Genomic DNA, 25,198 nt, shown 5'->3' on the forward strand with positions numbered 1-25,198 from the left:
TTTTAAAAAAAGGGTCGTTCTTGATATCAATCCACCAACTTATCAAAACGAAATATGTGGTTAAACTACATTCGTCCCCTACTGAAATCTGAAATTCATGTGTAATTCACTGGAATGCAGAACAATATCACCCGCTTAATATATTGTCATAATGTTGCCAATAATTAGCTTCTTTTTTTTCTAATTCAACACCTAATAGTTCAAAAAATTTAATTGAATACATTTTTGGGCTGTGAATCAACTAGAAATATTTATATTTTGCACAAGTTAAATATTTTGCAAAAGAATGGAAGAATTTTGTTTACCGAAAAAAGTATTGTATTCAGAGGCTGAAGGACGTAGAAATAGAAGTTGACCCCGTTGACGTTTTATAGATTCAGTGAAATGCGATTTGAATGAAAGGGGATTAGAATGGCGAGTAGAAACCATAGATATAGTGCCGTAATACATTTTAAATGTAAGACTTCTGCCACATTGTAGTCAATGCCATCTCTAAACCAACTCATTGAATCATTGAATATTCCGTACAACTTTTATCAATCGTGTGTGGCTTTACTAGAATATATTCAACTTTACGGCGAGACTAACAGTTTCTTCGTGAAGTATAACTGCGCAAACACACTGATATTTTGCAATGGTTACTTACAAGTTACTTACGTCAGCTTTGACCGTTTCAATATAATAACAAAACAAAATCTAAATAAAGGGACATCAAACACATTTTTTTCCACAGTAATGTTCTTTTTATTTTTCCAGCGAATTCTATTTCAAGATTTCTTATGACTGTATGAGCAAAATCAGTAGAGAAGCAGGAAAGCCTAGGCGTTCAGTTGTACGTGTGTATGTTTCAGGTAGAACTGAACGCCTAGGCTTTCAATGCTATGAATGCACGAAAGAAGTGAGAATAGCAATGAAAGCCTAAGCATTCAGTATTTAAAATGTACATAAAAATTATGAAAGCCAACTCAAACATCAGTTCAGCGAAAAACGCAAAAAATCGCAATTGTACCACAAAATTCGTGTTTTTCGCTGAACTGACAAGTGATAACGACTTGGAATCTTCAGCAAATTTATAGTTCTCGAGGCCTTTCGCAACTTTGCTTCAGACAGTTCCCACTCATCTCCTATGAGTTTCGCAAAAAACGCGAAAGATGATAAAAAAAACATGCCATAGGCCGATGTTTCTGATTTGCGCCCAATTGATAAGGGATAAGAGGTAATTGTCTTAAGCAACGTTATAGAGGATCTTGAGTACTACAACTTTTTTGAAGACAACTAGCTGTTATCTCTTATCAGTTACGCGGAAACCGTGAAAAACCGGGATGACCTGCCAAAAATGAACATACATTCTTTCAACCATTGTTAGTTGCAGTAAAATATACTTCTCTTTATTGCTACGACGTTTGACAAACTTGTGTTCTTCTAGGTCTCACCAATTCATATCTACTATCGACCCACTTTGTTTTCAAGGCATTCAAATGCACGCAAGCATCAATTACTTGACCATAGTTCGCTATTATTTATTGATATTATGAATAGCATTATTGAGCATTATTGAGAATTCCGAAGGATTATTTGGGATCATTTTTTAGGACAAATGGAAAAAGGCATCCTTTTGTTCAACATCGGCGTTTCGATCGCCGCCTGACGCGAATGAATTGGAAAATTCTTTTACGCCAACGTCGTAGCGTCCGTACAAGCATTTCGGACTCTGAAATCGTGAGCCAAAATTAAAATTACTCACATATTCCTTCCTACCGTTCCCTTATCAATGCTTTGAAATTCCATGTAAAAATAAACCATGTGCATATGGAAGTGGTATCAAACGAGTAGTATCAACTACAAAAGAAAAACAACGGAGAAAAGAAACAAAAACTATGTTATCTAATCTACGTTTCATATTCATACGAACATGATACACATAACATCGGTTCATGTGTTTATTTTCATTTCACAAATATTTAGTGGTCATAAGTATTGTTAAATGGTCACCAAAATCATTACAAAAAAAATTGAATTGTTATTGATTTTTGATTATTATTATCCTATATTGATTTGATGTGGATATGCTAAGAGTAAAGACATGTTTCGAAAAATGCGTCCGTGTCTTCCAAAACAGATTCCGTTTATATGCATGGGTCATTGTTCATATTGGCATAGCTGCATACATCTTTAACGATATTCTTCTGTGGCAGTGCAACACGAAATAGTCGTCCGCCTGGCATGCACACGCAGATTTTGTATTGCTTCTCTTCCATCTTTAGACCGCTGCGCTCCTGAATAATTGGAATTCGTTTGATATCCAATTGAATGCCCTGTTCGCTGTTCAAATATATGGTGCCGTTGTGTGCGGTAAGGAAGACATTTTCTGCATCCAAAATCAACTCTTCACCATTTATCTTAACACCTTCACTGCCACGAATCGAAATTTTATTTGTGACTTTCTTGTGATGCGTTGTATTCAAGACCAACTCTTCGTTTATTGCCGATTTAATAGCGCTTGCACTTATACCTTTCGCAATGAGATTATTTGCGCCTGATGGAAGATTGTATGTTGGTTTGTGCGTTGAGAAAATCGCCTCATTTGTTGTTGGACTCCTTAACTCAAACTCATTTATTCCACCGAAATGCGTGCCATTCTTGCTCATCAGTATTTTGTTGTGCAGATGTCCATTGGTTGGCTTTATCATATTGATGAAGACATCCGAACGTTCACCTTTTTGAGGAAAGCAAAGAAAATACATAAAAAATATAGCAAAAGTGCCTATAAATTGTGCGATGAAAGTTCAAAGCCTAAATTCGAAATCCAAATCGACATTTTCATGTGTGAAACTGAATTTTGATTGGTAATAAGAAAAAAGTTCCGGAAAAAGAACTTCTATCGAGTAAAACCTCACCGGTGATATCAACGGGAACGTTGTAGAACCCCTCAATTTTGCCATCCTTCTTGTAAACTTTGTCCAAATCAATCGATTGAAAAAATTTGATTGCACCACTTTCGGGGACCAACTATTGAAAATAATACGCAAAGATTTTTTTAGCTTTGATTCGCAGTATAGTTCTCAGACATAATCAAGCATCAACAATGAACCAATTTTTAATTTGCAAATGAAAAATTACCTCCAAATATTCCATGCCTTTGCCCAATTTCAGTACACCGAAAATGGTTAGGGTGAGCAATAAATTGCCAATGGTCAACACACTGATGAGCCACACAATGATCCAAAATGCCAATGTATTTCGATTGGACATCTTCAGTGTATCATCCGAGTCTGATGCATTTGATTTCATTGCACTCTTTGATTTCATATTAATTTTTCACACCGAATTTTTGTCGCAAAAATAAGGAAGACGATTGGCAGTTACATTTGAATGGGATGATAACTGTTCTCCGAATCGATAGAGTTTACGCGTAAATAAATGACGAGTGTTTTGATTGTGCGATGGAATTTTGGTATCTCTGTTGAAAAAAAAAAATCAATAATACCACCTATAATCCTACAATAGTAGGAATGTGACAATTTTCCAAGTGTCAAGAAAATTCGGAAAATTCTGCATACCGACACCTCGTACTTAACACACGCACATATGCATTCGCATGGATATATGTGAATGGAGAATTTTCCGTTAGGAATGATTTTTCACCTAAAGTACCGTATGCAGGGGTCGGTTAAAGGAACATACACGAAAAATATGTGGTCAACGAATCAATTCAATGGAAAACGCTTAGAAATAAGCGGTTATCATATTAAGAGTTGGTCAAAACATTACTAAAAAAAATAAATTCCATTTAATCAGTTAAAACGAAGTTTTTATCTACAATCAAAAGCCATTCACTTATTTCTCCTCGTTATGAATATAACAGAATTACTTTATTTGTCTTCGAAAAAAAATGAAATGACATGACAATAAAAAAAACCACACATGTAAATGAAATCTGAATGAAGTGAATTGCATGAATTTAAAGAAAAAGAAAAGAAAACGCGAATATAAGAAATAACGTCAGAAAATTAAGCAACGAGTGTAACGTGAGTGCGAGCCTGGTTGACTTGCCACACGTTCAACTGTTCGTAATCGTCGATGCATTTGTCCACTTCGTCTGGTTTGAATCCTTTCGTTGTGCAACGGTCCATAATTTCGGAGATTTTTATTGAGGCGCCCGATTGTTTGATGGCTTCCTTGATCAAATTGTAGATTTTGTCGGCTGATGAATGAATGCTGCACGAATGTAACGAGAAGAGAAAAATGTTAGAATTTTGTTGAAAATTTATGTTTTGTTTATGATTCCGTAGGAAAAATACGTACTTTGTTGGTCGGTCGCCAGTTTGTGTCAAAGAAGCCTTTGACATTTCCAATAAACGCAGAGCTTCGACCACATCATCTTTGTCGACAATATCAGATAAACGCAAACGAGCCAGTGCCGTCGACAAACGAACGATACCCAACAAATTACGCGCCGATGTGAATGTGGTGTCTTTGTTGTTGCGAGCTTCGCGGCGCAGATCAACGTAGGCGCCAACAATGTAATCCGATAAATCGGCCGAAATAGTTGGTTCCTTGCGTTTGCACAGTGCAATATAACGGCGCATCAAACTCATGTCGAGTGGCTTGGAAATGGTTGGTGGCTGTTTTAAATGGGTGTGTACGTAGGCAATGTGTTTGGCCAAACGTAAATCATTGTCACGCTCGGCTTTGTCCTGAATCAACCACAACAAATCGAAACGGGACAGCAAAGCGGCTGGCAGTTGAATGTTTTGTTCAATTGAACGTTTCGCGTTGTACTTTCCGTATGCCGGATTGGCAGCGGCCAAAATGGATACACGAGCATTCAACGTTGTCATAATACCCGCCTGGAATTGGACCAAATTTTTATTATTTTAATTGCGGGTTTGAAGCACAACATTTAAGGTTTCAAATTTGAAAAATCCTAAAAGATTTGTTATAACTTATGATGGAAATATGGAAGAATCAAACGAATGAGCTTCATGGGTTTCAGCCTAGCTTTGTTACTATTCAAGCATGGTAAATATACCTCGAAAAAATCCACTCACCTTAGCGATTGATATAGTTTGTTGTTCCATAACTTCGTGAATAGCGGTACGATCACCTTCGGCCATCTTATCGAATTCGTCAATGCAGCAAACACCCTGATCGGCCAAAACGAGTGCACCACCTTCCAAAACCATTTCGTTGGTCAATGGATCTTTCATGACGGCAGCAGTCAAACCAACACCCGATGAACCACGGCCCGTTGTATATTGGCTTCGAACAGCCAACCGATTGATGTAGCCCAACAATTGTGACTTGGCCACACCAGGATCGCCCATCAAACAAATGTTGATGTTACCACGGATTTTCATACCATCGGGACGTTTGTCGACACCACCAACCAATAGCAAAAGCAACGCCTTTTTCACATCCAAATGTCCGAAAATTTCGGGTGCAATGCTGCTGGCCAAACGTGCATAGAAATCATCCTGAGCCAATTCATTCAATTCTTCAGTGGTGAGCTCAGCATTTTGATCGGCATCATCGGATTGGTTCAGGCATGAAATTTTCTGTTGAAACGAACATTATTTTGTGATTAAAAGTCAGTCTTTTTTTTTAATGTTGGAATGAATCACTTCATCATAAATAACTTGAATCAATCGATGTAATCTTAAGCAATCGTAAAATAGGACAAAAAAAAATGAAATAAAACCAAAACAATATTCTTACATGAGCTTCAATGAATGTTTCACTGAGCAATCCGGAGACCATTTGTTTGAAACCGGTGCGCATCAATGGCAGGAATATGCCAGTTACGATGACATGATCGCCTGGTTGTGCATGACGAGTGACCTCACCACGGCACATAATAGTCACCGAACGTGGAATGTGACCGATTGGCACTTGATCGCTGTGCTCTTGAATTTTAATCTCTTGGAACTTGACGAATTTCGAGCCACGCGTCTGCAAATACAATCGACCGCCCGATTTGTTGACCCGGCAATCTTCTGATGGACAATCAGCGACCGGCATGAATGACAACGAATTAACTGGTTGATACGTTTCAGCACCACATCGATCGCATGTATAAGTGGCAACCACCATCATTGGTTTGACTTCAGTGCAACGCGTCACAATACCACGCACCGACACCAATTTACCAATACTATCGGCCTTGACTTCACGAATCGATAACGGCTTATCTAAACTTGGTGCTTTGAATGTCACTTCACTGCGGATAAGAAATAAGCGAAAAATATTTGGAATTATCATCAATTCCACCGTTAGAATGCTTAAGTGGCATAATTCAACTTACAATCGTTTCATGAGCTCTGGTGGGAAACGGTTTTTCGGGTCTCTAACGTCGTTGTTGGTTCTCAAACGTGATTCCATCAACATTCGATGCTCAATGTACACATCCAACGAATCCTTGGCAACGACATTTCGTTCCTTGTACTGTGGCAACAATTCCAAAATAACTTCGGAAAATAGATTCGAATAGCGTCGCGTATTTTGCATGATAGCCTCAACGAGCGACTCGTTGAACTCGTGCAAATCATCGAGTTCAATGTTGATTTCAACCTGGTACACATTGAATAAGAGTTTTATTAAATGAAAAAAAATGGAATTGAATTGTTGAATTGACTTACTTGTTCGCGATGTGCAATGTTTACCAGTTGGCTGGCATACTTGAAGAACTTGGCGCCACTCTCGTTCGACTCACAGAATTCTGTCAGAAATGCCTTTATGGCCTCTGAAATATGCGAAAATATTCAATAATTTGAGCAAAAATTTAACGAAAAGCGAAAACAATCAAAGCATTTTGATGGAAAATACAAAAATTTGGTATTTAGCCAAAACACTTTACATACCTCTGTCTTGAGCATAATCACGGCGTGCCATTTTCACTTCTTTTTTTCTAGTCAGAAATATTTGTATTCAGTTTTTAAATAAGGTATCGTTGTAAATGGTTCCGGCAATGTTGTTTGTTTTAGTCAAAAATGCAATTTGTTTATTAAAGTTTTGTTCGTGGTTGAGTGTGTGATGAAGCCAGCTGCTGATCGCGTTTAGAATTTTGGTGAAACTAAAACATCATCAGTTGCTCGTTTTGGCGGTAAAATGTTTGTGCGTGAAGTTGTCGCTGTCAAACACTTCTACATAGCTACCGTGTATAGCCGTACTTTAAGCGTTACTTTAATGTTGTTTTCCATTCGATACAGCAATTCTAAGTATTTCACTTAAAATAGTACTTCTTGTAGCCGCTCATTTGAACAACATTTCAATTTCTGACAAATTTATGATGAAAAATTATAGATTTTCAAATAATTTTTTTTATAAAAAGCATTTGAAACATGAATTTTTCAATTATTCACAAGTCACTGACGAATTTGATCGAAATTGCGTTTCTTTGGATTTTTCTCAATGAAAAAAATTGGAACAAAATGTTTGAGTGACATCGAAAGATTTTTCCTTTTAAAAGTTCTAAATAGGTTAACTTTTTATGAAATTGGCAATAAAACCCACTATTTTTGGTTATAGTCAACACACTTTTACGTGCATTTCATCCGAAAGCAATGCCCAACAAATTGTGCTTATTGGTTATAATCATTCAAAAAATGACCCAATACAGTCACAAAAGTGACTATGTATGATTTCTCTCGTTTTTTGACTGAAACTTCATTCGATGCGCATTGAAGTGTCTCCTAAAAATTAACTTCATTTTAAAGTACATATTATAATTTAACCAAAATTGACAAAAAAAATTGCCTTAATCATTAAATAAAACTCACAATAAAAATTATCATTTGTGCTGCCTGCATCAGCAGCCGATATCGCATATATTCATAAATATAAAAATGAATGTTACAAATCTCTTGGTTATATAATTCGTATAAAAAACAAATAGTTTTGATAGCAGCATATCTTAGTTAAAATATATGTCAAAGAGCACATTTGTCTAAAATCTAAATTAATAATGTTATCGTTTCGAATATCTGAAAATGATTCGAATGTCTATGTATTGGTTGAGATTGGTGGTGATTTATTGGCGTTTGCCTCGTCTTCTTCAGACTGTTGCAGTAGCGATCGTCGATATTCCATGCGTGTACATTTGGGACATTTTTGATTTTTTCGCAGCCAACAGGCGCGATGAAAGACCGTTTTACACTTTTTACAATGAATAGCACCATCATCAAATGGAAATAACACTTCAACATTGCTGCAAATTTCACACAAATATCCCTTGCCCGAGCATAATTCACATTTTCGAATGTGTTGCTCGAATGTAGCGAATGTTTTATTCAAAAATTCAATAATCGTCCCGTTTTCCACGCCAATCAAATCGGCTATACTGTACATATTTGTGCATTGTACTAAATGACGTCGAGCGCCGATGGCATTTTCCAATATTTTTCCATTGGTTGCAATTCGACATTCGGTCAAATAACGTCGCATATCATTTAAATTAGTCCGTAATTTTTTCACTAAACTCAAATTTTGTACATAGATAAAGAGTTTGGAATTTTTCTCTTCCAAATCGATCACTGGCCGATCCATAGTCAATGTCATTTCCTGTAATGTAGCTGAAAAATACAAAATGCGAGCTTCGGTTAGTATGGAGCAAATAAGATGATTGATTCATTTTTTACCTCGACAAACTTTGTACGGTGTGAAATCCCAATTGTGCAGAATGCGTGCTGGAATCGCTGCCGTATCGTTCCAATGGCATGTTGGACAGTAATACAGTCCAGTGTAGTCACAAATGCGTGGTTCAACCCATCCACCCTCTGAATACACACCAAAAAAATTTTACTAATGAAATTGTCTTGCTCTACGATCTTGCGTAACATAAGGTGGGAAAAAAGTCGATTTAAACCAAAAAAAAAGAAGTAAAAAAGCGTAAACAATCAACCAATTAATACGAGTAGTGCGTATAGAAGTCTACAGAAAATGAAAGTAAATCAAAAAGTGTCGAAGTAGATAAAAATGATGGAGAAATCGTTTAAATTTATACGTAAAAAAACTGAGGTGCAGAACTAAATGTTGTGCATAGACATGTTTAGCGTATGAAACTACCTGTTTTACTACGTAATCCTAAACAGTAGAACCAACCAGGAAAATCTGGAATTATTATTGGGAAGTAACGGAAAATCAGAACATTGCGCATACATCACACAGATATTGAACATGTAAATTTTTCTGTCGAAGCTAACACTTTCTTTCTGTTTTTGTTGTAATAATGATTCCCTATCGAATTTCTAGCGCACACACAGTGAAAAGTGTTCGGAAAAAGAAGAAGAAAAAACTTACTAAAGCTTAAAGAAGTATTGCACTCGGCACATTTGTACGCTTGGAATGAGAGTCCAGTCTCGGGGCATATATCGTCTAATGGTTCTTTGCGTTCGGATGTGATCACATGAGCACACACCCTGACAATACTCTCAATACATTTGTAATGAACCCGAAAATTGCAATCGATGCATATGTACGATGCCTGAACGACACTCCAAATGATACCTGTGCAATGATCGCAGTGTGGTCGAACGGTGGTTTGACTGGGCTTTTGATTGTGATGATCGACAAAATGATGGCCGAGAATGATCTGAAAAGTAAATTACTTTCAATTAAGTCTCCAAGTGAGCTAATAGAAATCTTATGGAACATACTCTGTACGATGCCCATGTTTTTGAGTGATCAACATTAGCATCCTCCATTTCCCGTAGTCTAAATCGTAGCTCAACCAAATGTCTAACCAACCACTTTCGTTCCGTGGAGCATTCGTCCGTTTTAAGCACCAATTCTTTGCATTTTTCAATGGCAGTCGTCAATTCATCGATAGTAGCATCCTCTTCTAGCACCAATTGCCACTGTTCCTTAATCAAACTATTCGGAATGGCGTGTGATTTATCCGAACTATCGTCACCCGACACCGATGCCACCGTATCACTGTCAAACGAAGGACTCGTCAAATTCGGTGGCAAACAATTCGTTCCTTCGACTGGCGACGTTGCAGTGCTTATCAAATGGCTCAATGCATTTGGTAAACTTGCTAAATTTCCACGCAATGATTGCATACTTTCTAATCTATTCAACATTTGTTTTTCCTAGTGTACTTATTTCGTCTTTCAGCTGTACAAAATATACCTTATCTACTCATTAGCAAACACACACACACACACTGCACGTCAATTAATAGTAAAAACTGCAAGTTATCTTTTCATATTTTTTTTTTCTTCAATCTATTCGTTCTAGGGTGTTTGCAACATTCTTTTTTGTTTTTATTTTTGTCATTGGCAATAATATAGCTCGCAGAATGACAGCTGACATACGCACAAACAAAGAATTTCGGAGAGAGAATATTGTCGAAATGGGTGCGTTCAATGAAATTGCAAAGCAGTGGCATTTCCATAAACTTTCACCATTCAATTGGATTTAATTAGTTTATTTTTAATTTTCAAATTAATTAAAATTGGAAAATAGTCTTGCTGTGACGAAATAGACCATTTTCCCTGCGATAGAATCACTTTGGCGTAGTAAAGAATTAGACGAACGCAATCGTGCTCTTTTGCTTTATGATTCATCCGAGAGTTTGACAGAAAGATTTTGTCATCATTGTGTTGATTGCAATAATAATAAAAAAAAAAAGTTCCCAAAGAAAGAAAACCACTTCGAACAACATTTGCCTGTAAAAGTGAACAAAAAAGGGATCGTCAATTATGGTTGCTTACGATGGACAACTCTCAAAGTGCTTGGCTGGCGTGAGTATTTCATTTTTAATTCACGTGAATCCAATCGAGTGTAAAATGTAGACAATTTTAATTGCCCGACCATTAGTTTTGACTGATTTTGATCAGGAGTGTCAAACGTCTGTGCTTCCATACACTTTTTTTCATAACATAAAATGAATTTTTATCCCTTTTTCAGTATCAGCATCAAAATCAAACAAAAAAAGATGTGGTCGATGTCTTGGAACAATATCGTGGTTTAACGTTTAAACTGGAAAATTTTGGTATGTAATCGATATAGTGACGAAGTTAAAAGATACAACAATGACGTCGGAACTAATGGACTTTTTATCTTTTTATCAGTGTTCAACGATGGCACAACCAAAGAACTCCTCAATATTAGCGGGACTATTCCAGTCGTTTACAAAAGTAAGTCGGAATGAATGACATCAGGCATCTTGCGATGAATATTGTGAATTTTCGCGTTTTTTCTCTCTCCCTCTCTCTCTCTCTCTCTCTTACTCAACAGACAACACGTATCATATTCCAATCTGCATTTGGCTGATGGACACACATCCATACAATGCACCGCTGGCCTATGTGCAACCAACGTCTGATATGCAAATCAAGGTTTCAATGTTTGTCGATCACAATGGCAAAATTTATCTACCATATTTACACGAATGGAATCCGGTGAGTATTTAAACATATTGTTCACAACATTTGTTCACAAATTGAAATAAACTCCATGTTGAATAGGCGAATAGGAAAAGATTGAAAAATTGGTTCTTCACATTTTCTTACTTTGTTACAGTCGTCTTCGGATTTGCTGGGCCTCATCCAAGTGATGATCGTCACATTCGGCGATATGCCACCGGTTTATGCCAAGCCAAAAGAACAAGTCACACCATACCCACAACAACGTAAGTTACGAGCTTCGCCTTGCTTTCTCGTTTGAATTGTCGATATTGAATCTTATTGAATTTTTAATCGGAAATTTTGCGTCATTAGCATTTATGCCCACACCAGCTACAAGTGGACAAGGATATCCGCTACCGTATCCCGCATCTGCGGGCGCATTTCCACCGTATCCAACTAGCAATTTTGGCGGTTTTCCAGCTTATCCAGGCGCTAGTGGCACAGCTAATCCACCATCAACGGGCTATCCACCATACCCAATGCCGAATCCATCACACTCAGGCTATAATAGCTTCTATGGAGGTGTAAGTATACCATTTCATCGTTGTTTATCATTCTTTGAATCGTTAAAACTGACTCATGGCTTATGACTTATGGCCCATGGCTCATGGAATTGAAGAATAATTACCTAACAGAGAAAATTCGAACATGATCGATTTAATATGCGAAAATCAAAGTTTGACATCAATAGCTTGATCACAGCAACTAATGGAACGGTGTTGTTTATATTCATAGCAATCAAATTCATCACAAGATGGAACAATGACCATAACCGAAGAGCACATCAAGGCATCACTCATCAGTGCTGTGGAAGATAAATTACGTCGTCGAATACAAGAGCGTGTAAATCAGCATCAAGCCGAAATGGATACATTGAATCGTACCAAGCATGAATTGAACGAAGGCCGAGCTAAAATCAACGAAATCATTTCAAAATTAGAACGTGAAGAGGTTTGTTCTTATAAGAGCTAATTAATTGATTTTATTTCTGTGCACAAGAAAGATGAAGAAAAAAAAATGCACTGATTCGATAGCTAACCAAGACAAAAATAAACGGTATTTCCTTTTGCAGAACGAATTGAAACAGAACATTGCCATTCTAGAAGAAAAAGATAAGGCGTTGGAGAAATCGCTTGAAACATTGGAAAAGGTGGACACGATTGATGTCGATGAGGCAGTCACAACAACAGCTCCATTATATAGGCAGTGAGTAGATCAAAATAATTGAAATTCATTGCGAACTTCGATTCTTAAATATTTGCCCATCTTTAAATGAACAAAATGCACATTTTTCCTTTTCAGATTACTCAATGCCTATGCTGAAGAGGCAGCCATCGAGGATTCGATATACTATATCGGCGAAGCACTACGGAATGGTGTCTTAGATTTGGAAGTATTTCTAAAGCATGTTCGTCAACTGTCGCGTCGACAATTTATGTTGCGCGCATTGATGCAAAAATGCCGACAAAAAGCAGGCTTGGCTGGCTAATCTTTTCCTAATTTTTTGTCTTACTTTATACGAACGTCATTGATATGAACCACATGTTATGCCTATAAAATAATAAAAAAAAAGTATTAAATAAAAATTCGTACGAATACACAATCGCAAACTGTTTTAATTTGTCCAGGCATAACACTCAAGTGTTAACAGGTATTGCACTCAGCAGATAACAACAAATACAATCAGTGCCAAAGTATAATCGCACACACATACACACACACACACACACACACTCACATCAACAACACAATGACAACACAAACGATCAATGTCAAGTTGTTTTGGTGGCGCGATCCAGAACATTATCATTTCATTTAAATTGTATATTGCTCGTCATTCTCGGTGAACAAATTTTATTTTTCGGTTAGACCGCTTTGAACTCGACAAAATAAACGAGTTCGTTTGAAATGGCACAACAAAATGTCAGCCGATTGGCAAATAAAGTAGCTGTTATCACTGCTTCAACTGATGGGTACGTTCACTATTTTTTCTTTGAATATTTGTTTATCATCGGATTTCAAATGACAATTTTCTATTCTCTGAATGTGGATTTTGCTTTTTTGATATTATTGTTTCAGCATCGGTTTTGCGATCGCTCAAAGACTCGCTGCCGAAGGTGCCAAGGTGGTTGTTAGCAGTCGAAAACCACAGAATGTCGAGAAAGCTGTAAATCAATTGAAGAGTGATGGTCATTCTGATGTGCTTGGAGTCAAGTGTCATGTTTCAGACGCAAATGATCGCAAGAAATTATTCGATGAAACCATAAAGAAGTTTGGAAAGATTGATATTTTGGTGTCGAATGCTGCGGTTAATCCAACAGTTGGATCGGTGCTAGATTGTTCAGAAGAAGCCTGGGATAAAATATTCGATGTGAATGTCAAAGCATCATTCCTTTTAGCCAAAGAAGTGACACCGTTATTGCGCAAACAATCCAGTGGCAGCATCATATTCATGTCTTCGTACGCTGGACTCAATCCGTTCCCGGTAAATGGCAGATTGACCTTAGCAATCCGAGTCATTTTTTCAAAGACATTTACTAAATTTTTTGATTGATTTCAGTTGCTCGGTGCATATTCGGTGAGCAAAACCGCACTATTTGGATTGACCAAGGCATTGAGTCAAGATCTTGCTTCGGAGAATATTACTGTTAATTGCGTTGCGCCTGGAATTATCAAAACCAAATTTTCGTCGGCAATGTATGAAACTGAAGTTGCCAGAGAAACCGCTCTATCGATGATCCCGATGAGAAAGTAAGTGTTCAAACCCATTGAGTAACCTTTGGGTTCAATATTGAATGTCAATGTGGACAGAGACTTGATTGTGACATTTGAATTAGATTAAAAAAAAAAAACTTTATTGAAATCCACAGATTGGGTGAAGTCGAAGATATATCTGGTATTGTAGCTTTTTTGGCATCCAATGATGGTGCGTATATAACTGGTGAAACGATTGTGGCTTCAGGTGGAATGCCATCAAGACTTTAAATATGGAAACGGGACTCGAATATCTTGGATAATGAGAATTTTTGTTACACAAATAAAAAATGCTAATTGTTCGCTTTTAAAAACAACATAAATGATTCTTTTATTCATCCAACCATGGTGCGTTTTCTGCCGCGCGCTCGAACTTCTTCGAATTTGGCGATTATTTCGGTCAAATTGCCAGTGTTGGCTGCTTTATAAGCGTCTAAAATAGAGTTGAATAGATTCGGTATGCCGCTATGTGTGCTGAGCAGGGATCGTTCCAACACATACAAGTCGACACCTTTGACTTCACTGCTTTGACTCCAACTGGACAGTCCAAAATCGATCATAATAAGCTTATAGTCACGAAATGAGCTATCGTCTGTCTCCAATGGGTCGAGCAGTATATTGGATGTGGTGAGATCGCCGTGAATCAAATTGTTTGTATGCATTTTTCCAATGCACGTTCCAATTTCACCGGTCAATTTGTTGATTCGTTGTTCTCGTTCCGCTGAATCGCTAACTTTTGGCAGCACATTATTTATGTAATCCTTTGCCGTAATACTTTTCTCAAAGTATTCCATGTAAATTTTTCGTTCATTCAAATCCATATGAAGGATTTGTGGTGCATTCACTCCGGCCGCCTGACATCTTGCTGATGTTTTCGATTCAGCGCGCATTCGTTCCTTCGTGAGATGTGCATCCAAATCGGGATGTCGATAGTGTTTCACAAAACGCTCCTTTATCAAACACTGTTTGCCACCGAATTCACCGAGTGTCAACTTTGCCTCGGCACCTTGTTTAATCACAACCATTTTTCAGATTGTTTTCTTCTATAAACTCAAGTTCAATATTCACGTTCAGTTAAAAAAAATGACAAATACTCTCCGTTTAATTGAATAGGTTATGTTTATGTCTGAATACAACATTTTTCAACTTCAACAAATAACCAACTTCACACCATTTACACTGACAATTCGTCACTACGCCGGCCACGTAAATAGTTTGTCACATTAGAAACTCAAACAATTAAAAGAAATACAGACGCAAAATTCGCGCATCAAACCAGTTTCCATCGATAAAACGGTAAGTGCAAATGGTTTATCACTGAAAATGCAATTGAATCGTAAGAAAAATATGTGTTTAAAATTTTAGGAAAAAAAATGGAGTCATTGACACGATATGTATCACCCATCAACCCATCCGTATTCCCACATTTGGCAACCGTACTGTTGATCATCGGCACATTTTTCACATCATGGTTCTTCGTTTTCGTTGTATCACGGCCAAAAGGATTCAGTAAAAGCAGTCTCATCTTCAAGGAATTGCTCATCAGTTTGTTTGCCGCTATATTCCTTGGCTTTGGTTTACTGTTCCTGTTCCTATCCGTTGGCATTTACGTCTAATCCAGTCTAAGAACAACTCTACCAAATATTGATAACACTAATGATTTCAGTTCAATTTGATCTTAAAGATTTGTGTCCGATTTTGTTTCTTTCTATTCTTCTCTTCGTTTTAATTTCAAATGCAAATGGTTTAACATAGCAACAGAAAAAAAAGAGATACCATCATCACCAGCACAGATATATTTAGCCAACGCATCTGCATTTCTACTGATGTATGTATATGTGTAAGAATTCACACTAATAAATGAAAAAAAACAGAAAAAAAAAATCGATAAATGAAACTCGTGTTTTTTTTTTCAATTCTCATGAATCGCATCGTTTTTTATATCTCTTTATTTATTTATGTCTTCGTATTTGTGTTTTCTTTCAAATTGTGAACAAAGGTTTGTATGCAAAGATTGGATTCAGAAAATTTTTGTTTCGTTTTCAGTGGAATAATATGGGATTATTTTTTTTTGTTGTTGATGTAGTTTAAATTTTGAGGTTGTGCAAGCGTCGGTTCAAATCACTGAATTTCAAAATTTTACGAATAAAGAATTCACCATAGCGATGGGCCACCTTCGTATCAGCAATATGAATCATGTCCAGATCAATGTAAAAGTCCAATTCTGAACCGGATACAAATTTACCATCCAAACCGCTTGAACCCTCTGACCACACCAGATTCTTCATTTTATGCTTGAAGCACAACAAATGCGTCAACAAATTGTTGATATCGCGTTCAGCCGGCTCTTTGTTCATGAATGCCGCCAATTTTTCCAATGGCAACGTCGTGTACAGTTTCAAGTATGAACGAATGGTTGGCAATTCTTGTTGTTGCCGAACTTCGTCCATGAACACTTGTGTTTGATGTTCCATTGGCTGCTTGACGAAATCACCTTCGGTTGCATCGTTTGGTGGTGGGCATGGCGAAATGAATTTCGGGCTACCGAAAATGAAGAAATTACGGAACGTATCCAAGTCACCGCATTGCATTTGATACATGCTTTCGTGGTAGTTTTTGTCACTGGAAAGGGAAAGAAGAGAAGAAAAGTTGAAAAATTGATCATCAGAAATTGAAAAATGGGAGAAAAAGGAAGAAAAATGAGAAGTAGAACCATGGTGGACGAAATTTCTTCAGAAAAATGGGAGCGCAAATGGAATTTTGACAAATATTAACCAAACTAAAAAAAAATCTATTTTCTTAGAAGAAATTGTCTGTTTAAAACCCATAGAAGTAGATACAAAATTGTTAAGAAAAAGAAAAAAAAGAAGAAGAAAATGATTTAGCCCATACCGTAATGCCTGTTGAATGGATTCATCGATGCATTGTGGATGAAGAACTAAGCAGATGGTAAGCAATTGGTACATTTGCTCGGTTTGTTTGTTGATCTGATCATTTTGATATGATCGGGTGCTGTACAATTGCTTGGTACGTTGAATGAACAGCAAAATTGAGCTGAATGTGCGAATGGCATCGGTGTAGCGACGCATCATCATATATGCAAAGCCAACATAGTACGATGTTGAAATTTGACATGCTGGAATATGTGTGTATTGATTCTTCTTGTGAATTTCAATTGGTTCCAACACCTTAATGGCCTGATAATAATCGCCGAGCAATGAATGCAAACGCAACATTTCCACCAAACTGAAGTAGCCTAACATCTTGTACAATGAATGTCGGCCAAATTCACCGGCAACCGATTCTGGATCACCGCCCGATGCTGACACCTCCAATTGCAATTTAATATTGGATTTATCGACCAGCGAATGCAACACATTCAAAATGCACAAAATGGTCCAGTGATTGGTGTGCTTCAACATGTCGAGCTCCTCTTCGGATTTATCATTGAGACGTGCACGATATTGCGCATAGTTTTGGAATTGATACACAAACTCATCGAGCAATTCCCACAACCAAATGTCTGGCAATTCCAATTGCACGGGTTGCGGTGCCGACAAAATCAAATTGAAGAAGCTACAATAGTTGAAGAACGAATCGGCACGCTCATGAATGGTTGGACCCTCTGGGATGCGAGCGTAAATATGACGGAAGTACAATTCCTTGTACAGCGTCAAAAATACTTCGTCGTTGCCAACAATATCGGCAATTTGATTTTCCGATGGCCATGCACGCTTATCGTAATACTGCTCGCTCAACTTTGGGAACGTGTTTTCATACAAATTCTGAATCTCGTAAACAACACCCTCGTTGATCACACTGCGAAAGTATTCGATAAAGTTTTTCACAATATCGGGAACTTTTGGCATATTCATGCTGCGTTCATATTCCAAATCAAGGTTTGGATCGCCGGTATGGCTATCCTCATAGTCCAAATATTCACGGTCATACTGCAATTTCAATGGAAAGAGAGAAGAAAAAATTGTTACCAATAAATTTCCGAGCTATAATTTACAAGGAGGAAACAAAATGGCGTGTTGATTTTAGGTTAGGTTGTATTCAAGTCTCTGAACTACTTTTTTCCACAATATTTTCTTTGCACTTGCTCTTCATTAAACAATATCAACTTTTCCGATTTCAATTGAATTCACTTACAGGATCATAATCGTCTTGGTCAAGCATTTTGCTGGATTTTTTTTGTTCACTGGAACTCTTGAAATACTTCGATGAACGTATGCTAGTTTTGCCACACCGCTACGGTCTCCTAAAAATACACTTATGAAAAGGCAATATGAATGACAGCTCCGAATACACGATTCGCTTTCGTGTGTAAATGTATTGGTGTCAGCGTGTTTAAATGCTTTCACTTCACGTCACCCGCTAACTTTTTTACCCAACAAACCGATGCAACGAAACGAAATGAATTTTCAAAATAATTTTCAAAAATATCGAATACGGATGATTTACATATGATTTTCCAAATTTTTAATAATTTTTCTTCCAAAACCACTGTGGCTGAAAGGAAAAAAAAACTCTGCATAGGTTGGTGGTGAATTGAATGCGTTGGTGAAATTATTCACCACTGTTATTGTGACATGTGATAAAGGTTGTCATGATGACACTTCAGTTTGCTTTCAGCTGAGAAAATAGTCAAAACGACAGAAATCAGGGAACAAGAGAAAAAAAAAAATATGAAAATTTCGACAGCTTCATAAAAGTCAGGTAAATGTTCAATTTATTTGTGAAAATTAAATGAAACTCGCTCACACGGTTATTGTGTGCTTACAGAAAATTGTATAAAGAAAAGACGTCAACAAGTAGAGCGATAAAGATGAGAAGGAATGACATGACATCGAAACGAAAAACGGCAACCAATTCATCGAATATGAACTTTCGCCCCGCCGGATACGATCCACAGCGTCAAGACACAAAAGGCACACGACCAACGGCGAATCCAACCACCGTTCGTGAAGTATTGCTCCAGATGCTGATATTTTTGTGCAAAAAGGTCATTTTCTTCGATGTAAACCTAAAAGTGGCATTATATTTGGGTAGTTTATTTTTAGTATCGTTGATCGGTGATTTTGCACCGTATCCAAAGACATATTTTGCACGATCTGATAACATTTTCAATGTGTATTTTGTGAAATGGGGCTGGGCATGGACATTAGTATTAAGTGTACCGTATTTGGTGCTAACATCATGCATTTTATGCGTTGGAAATCGTGAGAAACTAATCAGAGAACATTTGCCACGCATCTTAATTGCAACATTTTTCTGGTTCTTCTGGACGAAAGTGTTCAATTTGGTCGAGACAATGTATGGACGATGCAATGTGAAGAATTTCGATTCGAAAATTGCCTGCTTAAAGGGTGGCCACTTCTGGAATGGTTTCGACATCTCTGGCCATGCATTTATACTCATTTACTCCAGTTTAGTGTTAATCGAAGAGGCAAAACCGATCATCGGCTGGGAGAATATCAAAGAGCATTTGCGAAACGAAGAGCATAATCGACTTACCCGCGAAGAATCATCCGTTAATCCGTTGCGAAATCTCGACGATGATGAACTACAGAATGTTAAATCATTGTACGAAAAATATACGCCAGTTATTCGAGTTCTGTTTATTTCGATGACTGCGTTGCAGCTACTTTGGGACGTCATGTTGGTGTGCACAATGCTTTACTATCACAAAATGATCGAAAAGGTGCTCAGTGGCATTTTTGCCATTCTCACGTGGTTCTTCACATATCGTGCTTGGTATCCAGCCAATTCATTGTTACCAAATTGTGCAGGCCACGGCAAGTTCATATATCAAAAGACAAAAATACAACCGGCCGTACCGTTCCGTAAACAGTCACTAAACTACAACAACGCTGGATCGTCGACGGGCCAATCAAACAATACGCCCAAATTCATGGGGATGCCAATTTATCCACAAAAAACCACAACCGCAACCGAATGAACCCTCAATGCAGATACTTTGTTAAATAGATTAGAATAGCATAAATTTGTTTTCATCGAAAGACTCCTCGACTACTTGTTCACTCTCTCTATTTGCTTAATTTAAACTTAAATAGGTTTCAAATAGACTTAAATTAAACAAAAAACAAACCAATTGGGAACAATGATATATGACCATTTACAAAACGAGGTGATTTGATATTCGTCTTTTGCGCATTTTTATGATGCCATTTTTATGATATCATTTTTTCTTGGAATTTAAGTAAATCAATCAGTCAATATTTGCTATTTCAATAAACAAAACTTTTTTTTTTCTACTATTAACATTTATTTAGCGTTTGTACTACGTTGTAATTTTTGCCTAGTGGGAATGTTTGTTGAGTGTCCTTTTTGGTCAATTGTTAAATAAACAAAAAAACAGATATTTTTGTAAATAAATGCTACCCATCGAATGGAAATAAAGCGAAAGATTCGAAAATGTGGTTTTATTATATTTGAGTAGGAATCGGATTGATTTTACCCTCTTATTTTTCATCACAAGGTTATGACTATTGTAAAATGTTCATTTTCTATAATATAAATCTTCAAGTCGCGTTTTATTTGAATGGTTTATTATTTGTGTAATTGATCGGTCACTTTGCATTGTTTCCAAAGACATCATTTCTCGCGCATTTTGATTGGTCAAGCAACATGTTCAATGTGGATTTCGTGAAAAGTGGAAATGGATATAATTTTCAACTGATCCTTATTTGGTGCTCTCCTCGTGGCTACATCCATTTTATGCTGTGGAAATGTCGAAAAATTAATCAAATACCATTTGCTACGCAATAATTGCCACAATTTGTTGGCATGTATGGTCGAATGTTCTTATTTTGAGAGAAAATTTGTGTGGATAATGTGATGCGATGAATTTTGATAAAAAAAATTGCATGTGTTATGATTTTTTCACGGAAGATTCTTCTTCTTTGTGGTCTCTTTTAGTTTTGATCTAGTTTTGATACGCATTTACTTACCAGGTAAGTTATGGTTAGGTAAATCTTACTCGAACAAGCAAAAGCGATCATAAGCTGAGAGAATATCAAATAGCATTTCCAAAATAAAGAGCATAATGGACTTACCCGCGGAGAACCATCCGTAAATCTATTGCGAAATCTGATGATGTTGTCCAAAAGTCAAGTCATTGCACGAAAAAAAATACGCCCATTATTCGAGTTCTGTTCATATCAATGACCACCTTACCATTGCTTTGGGATGTGATGTTGATCTTCAAAATATTCTACTACCACCAAATGATCCAAAATGTTGGGTTTGCATTATTTGTTATTCTTAAATGGTCTTTTCTTATATTGCATCTGGTTTGCAATACACTGCTGCCGAAACTGTACTAGAGCAAGGAAAATTCACCTACTGAATAAAACAAGATCCAACAAGCGGCTTTGTTTCGAAAACAGCATTCGAACACAACGAAAACTAAATGAATTCTCCACCATTACACGCTTCACTCTCGAAAATCAGCCATATCTGTTATTAATATACCTTGTAGTAAACGCGTTCATAGTGTTTCACTGTAGTAGCGGTGTATCCTATTAAATTTTCTTGTAGTAATACCACAGTGGAATTTAATAGGATACTTTGCTACTACAGTGAAACACTATGAACGCGTTTACTGCAAGGTATATTAATAACGGATATGGCTGATTTTTGGGAGTGTTCATTATTAGAAATCATATATTATTTGATGTAAACAAATCTACTTAATCTAAATATATAATCAAAACTCGGGTCATTTTTTGTCAATTAACAGAACTTTGTTTACTATCAACATTTATTTAGCGTTTACTAGGTGTAATTTTGTCTAATTGAATTGTTTATTGAGTGCGCCTTTTGGTCAATTAATTATATACAGATATCACTCATCGAAGGGGAAATGAAGCGAATGATTCGATAATAAATCCATTAATTCATAAGAAATCGGGTGTGTGCATTTTTATCAAATGTGTATGTGGTAGCTAAGCATTGTAAATTAGAATGCCAATCACTACAGTTGGTATGCTCACCGCAAATACTTTGTAACTGTACGGTAATTTGACCCACGCCGCTTTCATTGTGGCTGTTGTTGAGGGATGCGATTTTTGAAACGCTTTTCTTTGCGCAATTCGGGTGAAATACTTGGCAAGGTATGGTTTTTTATTGTTGCCCCAGAAATGCTTTTCAAGACCCAGCTGCTGTAGTCGATGCAATAAAACACCTAGACTCATATCGGCCAATGTGAATTCGTTACAGCATAGCCAACTATCTTCTATTTACAATGGAAATTAGAATTTGAATTTAACGAATTGACCTATTGTCCATTGATTGCGCAATTTTTGATCCACAAATCTATCGATAATTCAGACAGTTTCAAAAATGAAAGAAACATTCAGAAACAATTTTAGAGATTTTTACTTTTTTTTCTCTTGTTTTTTCATAATTTGAATTAACGATGAATTACGGGAGGAAATAAAATCGAAGCTTAACGAAAGCAAGGTAGAAAAAAGAATCAACGTTAACTTACTGTCTTGATGTTGTAACTGAGCCTCAATTTCGATAAGCAAAATGCTGACGGAATCGATTAATTTTTGGAATTCATCTGGATTTTTGATCACATCAAATTTTTCCCGTTGATTTTTCACTTTCATCAAAAGTGTATATTCATGCAATGGACTTGATTTAGCTTTGTCTTCTAGTCTATTCAGCATCTCTTCTTCCGATTCTAAAGATGATGAGAAATAATAATGGTTTTTTTTCCATTTGTTTTGCAACATGTTCCAAAAATGTTCCGCTCACCTAAAAAGCTTCGACGTAATGGACCAATGAAGGGTAATTTCGGTTTTGACACAATATCTGGATGAATAAATGTGCCCAAGCTAATGATCCCGATTGGAATTTGGCAGATTTTCCGATTTAAAAAGATAACTTTGTTTAATAAATTCCGATCTTCCTTCGGAAGCAGTGAAGGTCCATTAAAATTGGCTTCTAAATAGTTAATAATTTGGTTTGATGATGGTACCACAAGTGTATCATCCTGTAGAACAGGTACGTCCATTTTTGGATTCATTTGCATAAACCAACTGGAACATTGTTCGCCGTTTGCAACGTCTACTTCGTATAAAGTGCATGGAATGTTTTTCTCATGTAAAACAAACAGCACCTATGGTTGGAAAAAAATCACAAAAAAATGCTCCACAATTACACGAACGAAAGAAGAAAAAGACACAAAATGTTATATTCTATTTATTTCATTTTGATCGAATTAATGGGAGCACACAACGAGTTGCTAATTGATATGGGTAGCGTATATCGTAATCTGATCGTAATGCATGCAAAATAAGCGCTGATGCTTATCAGATATTCACACACAGGTAATAAATAAGCATGTTAAGATAAACGAAAGTTAAATTCAAAAATAAACAATATTCCAAGCGCGAAGATATGCATCAAACGGAAGATAAACTGACAAATGATGAACAATTTTCGCCGAACAAACCTTGAATTAACAAACTCAAGCGTAACATCAGTGCGATTAGCCGACGACAACGACGACGACGACGACGATGATGATGAATATATTTTTTTGTTGTTGACTTATTACTTAATAATGTTTTCAATATGTGATATCCAATGGTCACGCATATACTCGTACACAGGCAGACAGACACAGCGCACACACACACACACACAAACAGTTGCCTCTCCATTGGACCGAATGGAATTTTCAGTATTTATTTCTTATTTAACAAAAAAAAACCACAACAAATCATATGATTGCTACAATCACATGATGTCGCAAAACAGTGAAATAATTCATCCCAAAAATAAGTAATCGATTGATCGATACAATTTTGAATCCCATTTCCCTTGCCGGTCTCACCAAATACTCACTTTTTGCGAATAAAAACTTAACGGATGATAGTAAAGAATTAATCCACCTCGATCATCTTGTTTTGATGAATTCCTACTGCTGATGAACTGACCCATTCTACTCCTGTTGTTTTGGAGAAATATTTTAAATTATTTTTTCTCTCGTCAAAATAAAATCACTTAATCATCACCTAACAATAACAATTAAATGCTAAAAACATTTGTATCACTGCAAACGAAGGAGAGAGAAAATTCAACGGCAAAAACCGAACTAGGAAATAGAATTGTTTGATTTGTTACGATTGCTAGAGTGGTTCACTGCAAACTAAACGTTGCGAGTACAATGATATTGCTTTGTAACGCACAACGGATAACGATCGCTCTGTGAATCACATGTTCTTGTTGTTCTATTCGACAGAAAGTGAAAATGTTGCACAAACATTAATTTCGACCCTGGCAGTGATTTGCGATCAAGCGGCTGATTTCACATCCATATGAGTCAACAATTTAAGAATGAAATTTGTGAAAGTTGCAATTTTTCTCTCTCTCCCATTCGTCGAACTTTATGAGTATATTGAATTATATACGTACATGATGAATAAATACCAATCACAATATGATGCCTTGAACGAAAATATCAACAATTTTTTTCTTCCAAGAGCTTTATCCGAATCGAACAGTTCGATTTTGAAAGAAAATTTGCCAAAATAAGCCAAAAGCTGATTTCCGCTGATCAAACGGTTTCTGAAAGCCAAAGGCTTACTAATTTCAAGCTTTCAAACACCGATTTGCTTTTGAATTCCGGCTTTTAATCTGTAGTTATGACACAAGTAGACCAATTCCATATATTTTCAAACGATTTGTCACATTCTAAACTAGTTGTTGGCTCAAAATGAAACATTTAACGCCTCAAGTCGATGATTTATTTTAAAATATTTTTTTTTTTTTTAAGTTGCATTGATTGAAAACTATTTGAAAATTTTGAATTCATTAAAAATCAAACCGACTTATTCAATTAATTTCGATACTGAAGACAAAAATCAACGTCAAATCAAACCGAAATACTGTTCATGTGTTAATTTTAGAAAAATAAAACGAAATAAATAATCGAATGCGGAAATTGGAAATAATAGTTTTCGGTTTGTTCTACTAAAATTGGAGGCAATTCG

At 36.5% G+C, this 25,198-nt stretch overlaps 10 protein-coding genes across 13 annotated transcripts; 4 read left to right on the forward strand and 6 right to left on the reverse strand.

The window, feature by feature from the left end:
- Positions 1–1,888: 1,888 nt before the first annotated feature.
- LOC129574855 (uncharacterized) lies at positions 1,889–3,483 on the reverse strand. Its single transcript, XM_055457386.1, has 3 exons — positions 3,121–3,483; positions 2,898–3,009; positions 1,889–2,716 (listed from the first exon to the last, which is right to left on the reverse strand). The coding sequence occupies exons 1-3, from the start codon at positions 3,307–3,309 to the stop codon at positions 2,127–2,129; spliced, it is 891 nt and encodes a 296-aa protein (XP_055313361.1). The 5' UTR covers positions 3,310–3,483; the 3' UTR covers positions 1,889–2,126.
- A 354-nt stretch (positions 3,484–3,837) lies between these two features.
- LOC129574847 (DNA replication licensing factor Mcm7) lies at positions 3,838–7,659 on the reverse strand. Its single transcript, XM_055457366.1, has 7 exons — positions 6,861–7,659; positions 6,639–6,742; positions 6,305–6,570; positions 5,719–6,220; positions 5,052–5,558; positions 4,306–4,850; positions 3,838–4,218 (listed from the first exon to the last, which is right to left on the reverse strand). The coding sequence occupies exons 1-7, from the start codon at positions 6,889–6,891 to the stop codon at positions 4,011–4,013; spliced, it is 2,163 nt and encodes a 720-aa protein (XP_055313341.1). The 5' UTR covers positions 6,892–7,659; the 3' UTR covers positions 3,838–4,010.
- A 127-nt stretch (positions 7,660–7,786) lies between these two features.
- Positions 7,787–10,639, reverse strand: LOC129574849 (differentially expressed in FDCP 8 homolog). Of its 2 annotated transcripts, XM_055457368.1 has the most exons (5): positions 9,654–10,328; positions 9,298–9,589; positions 9,064–9,108; positions 8,637–8,774; positions 7,787–8,570 (listed from the first exon to the last, which is right to left on the reverse strand). In XM_055457368.1, exons 1-5 carry the CDS (start codon positions 10,080–10,082, stop codon positions 8,002–8,004), a joined length of 1,473 nt encoding a protein of 490 aa, XP_055313343.1. In that variant the 5' UTR covers positions 10,083–10,328; the 3' UTR covers positions 7,787–8,001. The 2 variants fall into 2 exon arrangements, with proteins under 2 accessions (XP_055313343.1, XP_055313344.1); XM_055457369.1 differs by lacking the exon at positions 9,064–9,108 and having other exon boundaries at positions 9,654–10,639.
- On the forward strand, positions 10,602–13,014 carry LOC129574852 (tumor susceptibility gene 101 protein). The gene is made up of 9 exons (XM_055457381.1): positions 10,602–10,745; positions 10,912–10,996; positions 11,076–11,141; positions 11,242–11,405; positions 11,527–11,635; positions 11,724–11,935; positions 12,147–12,362; positions 12,484–12,617; positions 12,714–13,014. The coding sequence occupies exons 1-9, from the start codon at positions 10,704–10,706 to the stop codon at positions 12,898–12,900; spliced, it is 1,215 nt and encodes a 404-aa protein (XP_055313356.1). The 5' UTR covers positions 10,602–10,703; the 3' UTR covers positions 12,901–13,014.
- Positions 13,015–13,163: 149 nt separating this feature from the next.
- LOC129574856 (dehydrogenase/reductase SDR family member 4) lies at positions 13,164–14,488 on the forward strand. Its single transcript, XM_055457387.1, has 4 exons — positions 13,164–13,384; positions 13,491–13,896; positions 13,972–14,162; positions 14,282–14,488. The coding sequence occupies exons 1-4, from the start codon at positions 13,320–13,322 to the stop codon at positions 14,394–14,396; spliced, it is 777 nt and encodes a 258-aa protein (XP_055313362.1). The 5' UTR covers positions 13,164–13,319; the 3' UTR covers positions 14,397–14,488.
- Positions 14,472–15,317, reverse strand: LOC129574858 (EKC/KEOPS complex subunit TP53RK). The gene has a single exon (XM_055457388.1). The coding sequence runs from the start codon at positions 15,188–15,190 to the stop codon at positions 14,501–14,503; it is 690 nt and encodes a 229-aa protein (XP_055313363.1). The 5' UTR covers positions 15,191–15,317; the 3' UTR covers positions 14,472–14,500.
- A 24-nt stretch (positions 15,318–15,341) lies between these two features.
- LOC129574860 (transmembrane protein 258) lies at positions 15,342–16,057 on the forward strand. Its single transcript, XM_055457390.1, has 2 exons — positions 15,342–15,461; positions 15,531–16,057. The coding sequence occupies exon 2, from the start codon at positions 15,539–15,541 to the stop codon at positions 15,779–15,781; it is 243 nt and encodes an 80-aa protein (XP_055313365.1). The 5' UTR covers positions 15,342–15,461; positions 15,531–15,538; the 3' UTR covers positions 15,782–16,057.
- An 83-nt stretch (positions 16,058–16,140) lies between these two features.
- On the reverse strand, positions 16,141–18,722 carry LOC129574848 (eukaryotic translation initiation factor 3 subunit L). Its single transcript, XM_055457367.1, has 3 exons — positions 18,321–18,722; positions 17,058–18,115; positions 16,141–16,787 (listed from the first exon to the last, which is right to left on the reverse strand). The coding sequence occupies exons 1-3, from the start codon at positions 18,345–18,347 to the stop codon at positions 16,253–16,255; spliced, it is 1,620 nt and encodes a 539-aa protein (XP_055313342.1). The 5' UTR covers positions 18,348–18,722; the 3' UTR covers positions 16,141–16,252.
- A 26-nt stretch (positions 18,723–18,748) lies between these two features.
- On the forward strand, positions 18,749–20,607 carry LOC129574853 (acyl-coenzyme A diphosphatase FITM2). Its single transcript, XM_055457382.1, has 2 exons — positions 18,749–18,887; positions 18,954–20,607. Exon 2 carries the CDS (start codon positions 18,997–18,999, stop codon positions 20,128–20,130), a length of 1,134 nt encoding a protein of 377 aa, XP_055313357.1. The 5' UTR covers positions 18,749–18,887; positions 18,954–18,996; the 3' UTR covers positions 20,131–20,607.
- Positions 20,608–21,878: 1,271 nt separating this feature from the next.
- LOC129574854 (ganglioside-induced differentiation-associated protein 1) lies at positions 21,879–24,639 on the reverse strand. 3 transcript variants are annotated; one of them, XM_055457383.1, is made up of 5 exons: positions 24,621–24,639; positions 24,051–24,153; positions 22,956–23,319; positions 22,684–22,881; positions 21,879–22,425 (listed from the first exon to the last, which is right to left on the reverse strand). In XM_055457383.1, coding segments are annotated over exons 1-5 (954 nt in total). In that variant the 5' UTR covers positions 24,623–24,639; the 3' UTR covers positions 21,879–22,138. The 3 variants fall into 3 exon arrangements, with proteins under 3 accessions (XP_055313358.1, XP_055313360.1, XP_055313359.1); XM_055457385.1 differs by lacking the exon at positions 24,621–24,639 and adding an exon at positions 24,221–24,443 and having other exon boundaries at positions 21,879–22,428; XM_055457384.1 differs by lacking the exon at positions 24,621–24,639 and having other exon boundaries at positions 21,879–22,428; positions 24,051–24,443.
- Positions 24,640–25,198: the final 559 nt, after the last annotated feature.

This window comes from Sitodiplosis mosellana, unplaced genomic scaffold, assembly GCF_009176505.1.
Source record: "Sitodiplosis mosellana isolate CC-2019 unplaced genomic scaffold, AAFC_SMos_1.0 Smas_scaffold_6165, whole genome shotgun sequence".
NCBI classification, from domain to species: domain Eukaryota; kingdom Metazoa; phylum Arthropoda; class Insecta; order Diptera; family Cecidomyiidae; genus Sitodiplosis; species Sitodiplosis mosellana.

Excerpts from the sequence above, each read along its gene's own strand:
- LOC129574855 (XM_055457386.1), bottom strand. The coding sequence starts at position 3,309 with ATGAAATCAAAGAGTGCAATGAAATCAAATGCATCAGACTCGGATGAT. Across the intron at positions 3,010-3,120 it reads AAGGCATGGAATATTTGGAG|TTGGTCCCCGAAAGTGGTGC; the intron begins GTAATTTTTCAT and ends TATTTTCAATAG. Across the intron at positions 2,717-2,897 it reads CGTTCCCGTTGATATCACCG|GTGAACGTTCGGATGTCTTC; the intron begins GTGAGGTTTTAC and ends TTCCTCAAAAAG.
- LOC129574847 (XM_055457366.1), bottom strand. The coding sequence starts at position 6,891 with ATGGCACGCCGTGATTATGCTCAAGACAGAG. Across the intron at positions 6,743-6,860 it reads TGATTATGCTCAAGACAGAG|AGGCCATAAAGGCATTTCTG; the intron begins GTATGTAAAGTG and ends CGCATATTTCAG. Across the intron at positions 4,851-5,051 it reads AAACTATATCAATCGCTAAG|GCGGGTATTATGACAACGTT; the intron begins GTGAGTGGATTT and ends GTCCAATTCCAG.
- LOC129574849 (XM_055457368.1), bottom strand. The coding sequence starts at position 10,082 with ATGTTGAATAGATTAGAAAGTATGCAATCATTGCGTGGAAATTTAGCA. Across the intron at positions 9,109-9,297 it reads CAATACTTCTTTAAGCTTTA|ATTTTCCTGGTTGGTTCTAC; the intron begins GTAAGTTTTTTC and ends TAATAATTCCAG. Across the intron at positions 8,775-9,063 it reads AGGATTACGTAGTAAAACAG|AGGGTGGATGGGTTGAACCA; the intron begins GTAGTTTCATAC and ends GTGTGTATTCAG.
- LOC129574852 (XM_055457381.1), top strand. The coding sequence starts at position 10,704 with ATGGTTGCTTACGATGGACAACTCTCAAAGTGCTTGGCTGGC. Across the intron at positions 10,997-11,075 it reads GTTTAAACTGGAAAATTTTG|TGTTCAACGATGGCACAACC; the intron begins GTATGTAATCGA and ends TCTTTTTATCAG. Across the intron at positions 11,142-11,241 it reads TATTCCAGTCGTTTACAAAA|ACAACACGTATCATATTCCA; the intron begins GTAAGTCGGAAT and ends CTTACTCAACAG.
- LOC129574856 (XM_055457387.1), top strand. The coding sequence starts at position 13,320 with ATGGCACAACAAAATGTCAGCCGATTGGCAAATAAAGTAGCTGTTATC. Across the intron at positions 13,385-13,490 it reads ATCACTGCTTCAACTGATGG|CATCGGTTTTGCGATCGCTC; the intron begins GTACGTTCACTA and ends TTATTGTTTCAG. Across the intron at positions 13,897-13,971 it reads CTGGACTCAATCCGTTCCCG|TTGCTCGGTGCATATTCGGT; the intron begins GTAAATGGCAGA and ends GATTGATTTCAG.
- LOC129574858 (XM_055457388.1), bottom strand. The coding sequence starts at position 15,190 with ATGGTTGTGATTAAACAAGGTGCCGAGGCAAAGTTGACACTCGGTGAA.
- LOC129574860 (XM_055457390.1), top strand. The coding sequence starts at position 15,539 with ATGGAGTCATTGACACGATATGTATCACCCATCAACCCATCCGTATTC.
- LOC129574848 (XM_055457367.1), bottom strand. The coding sequence starts at position 18,347 with ATGCTTGACCAAGACGATTATGATCCT. Across the intron at positions 18,116-18,320 it reads ACCAAGACGATTATGATCCT|TATGACCGTGAATATTTGGA; the intron begins GTAAGTGAATTC and ends TTGAAATTGCAG. Across the intron at positions 16,788-17,057 it reads TCCATTCAACAGGCATTACG|TGACAAAAACTACCACGAAA; the intron begins GTATGGGCTAAA and ends TTCCCTTTCCAG.
- LOC129574853 (XM_055457382.1), top strand. The coding sequence starts at position 18,997 with ATGAGAAGGAATGACATGACATCGAAACGAAAAACGGCAACCAATTCA.
- LOC129574854 (XM_055457383.1), bottom strand. Across the intron at positions 23,320-24,050 it reads TAAGTTTTTATTCGCAAAAA|GTGCTGTTTGTTTTACATGA; the intron begins GTGAGTATTTGG and ends TTCCAACCATAG. Across the intron at positions 22,882-22,955 it reads ATTACGTCGAAGCTTTTTAG|AATCGGAAGAAGAGATGCTG; the intron begins GTGAGCGGAACA and ends CATCATCTTTAG.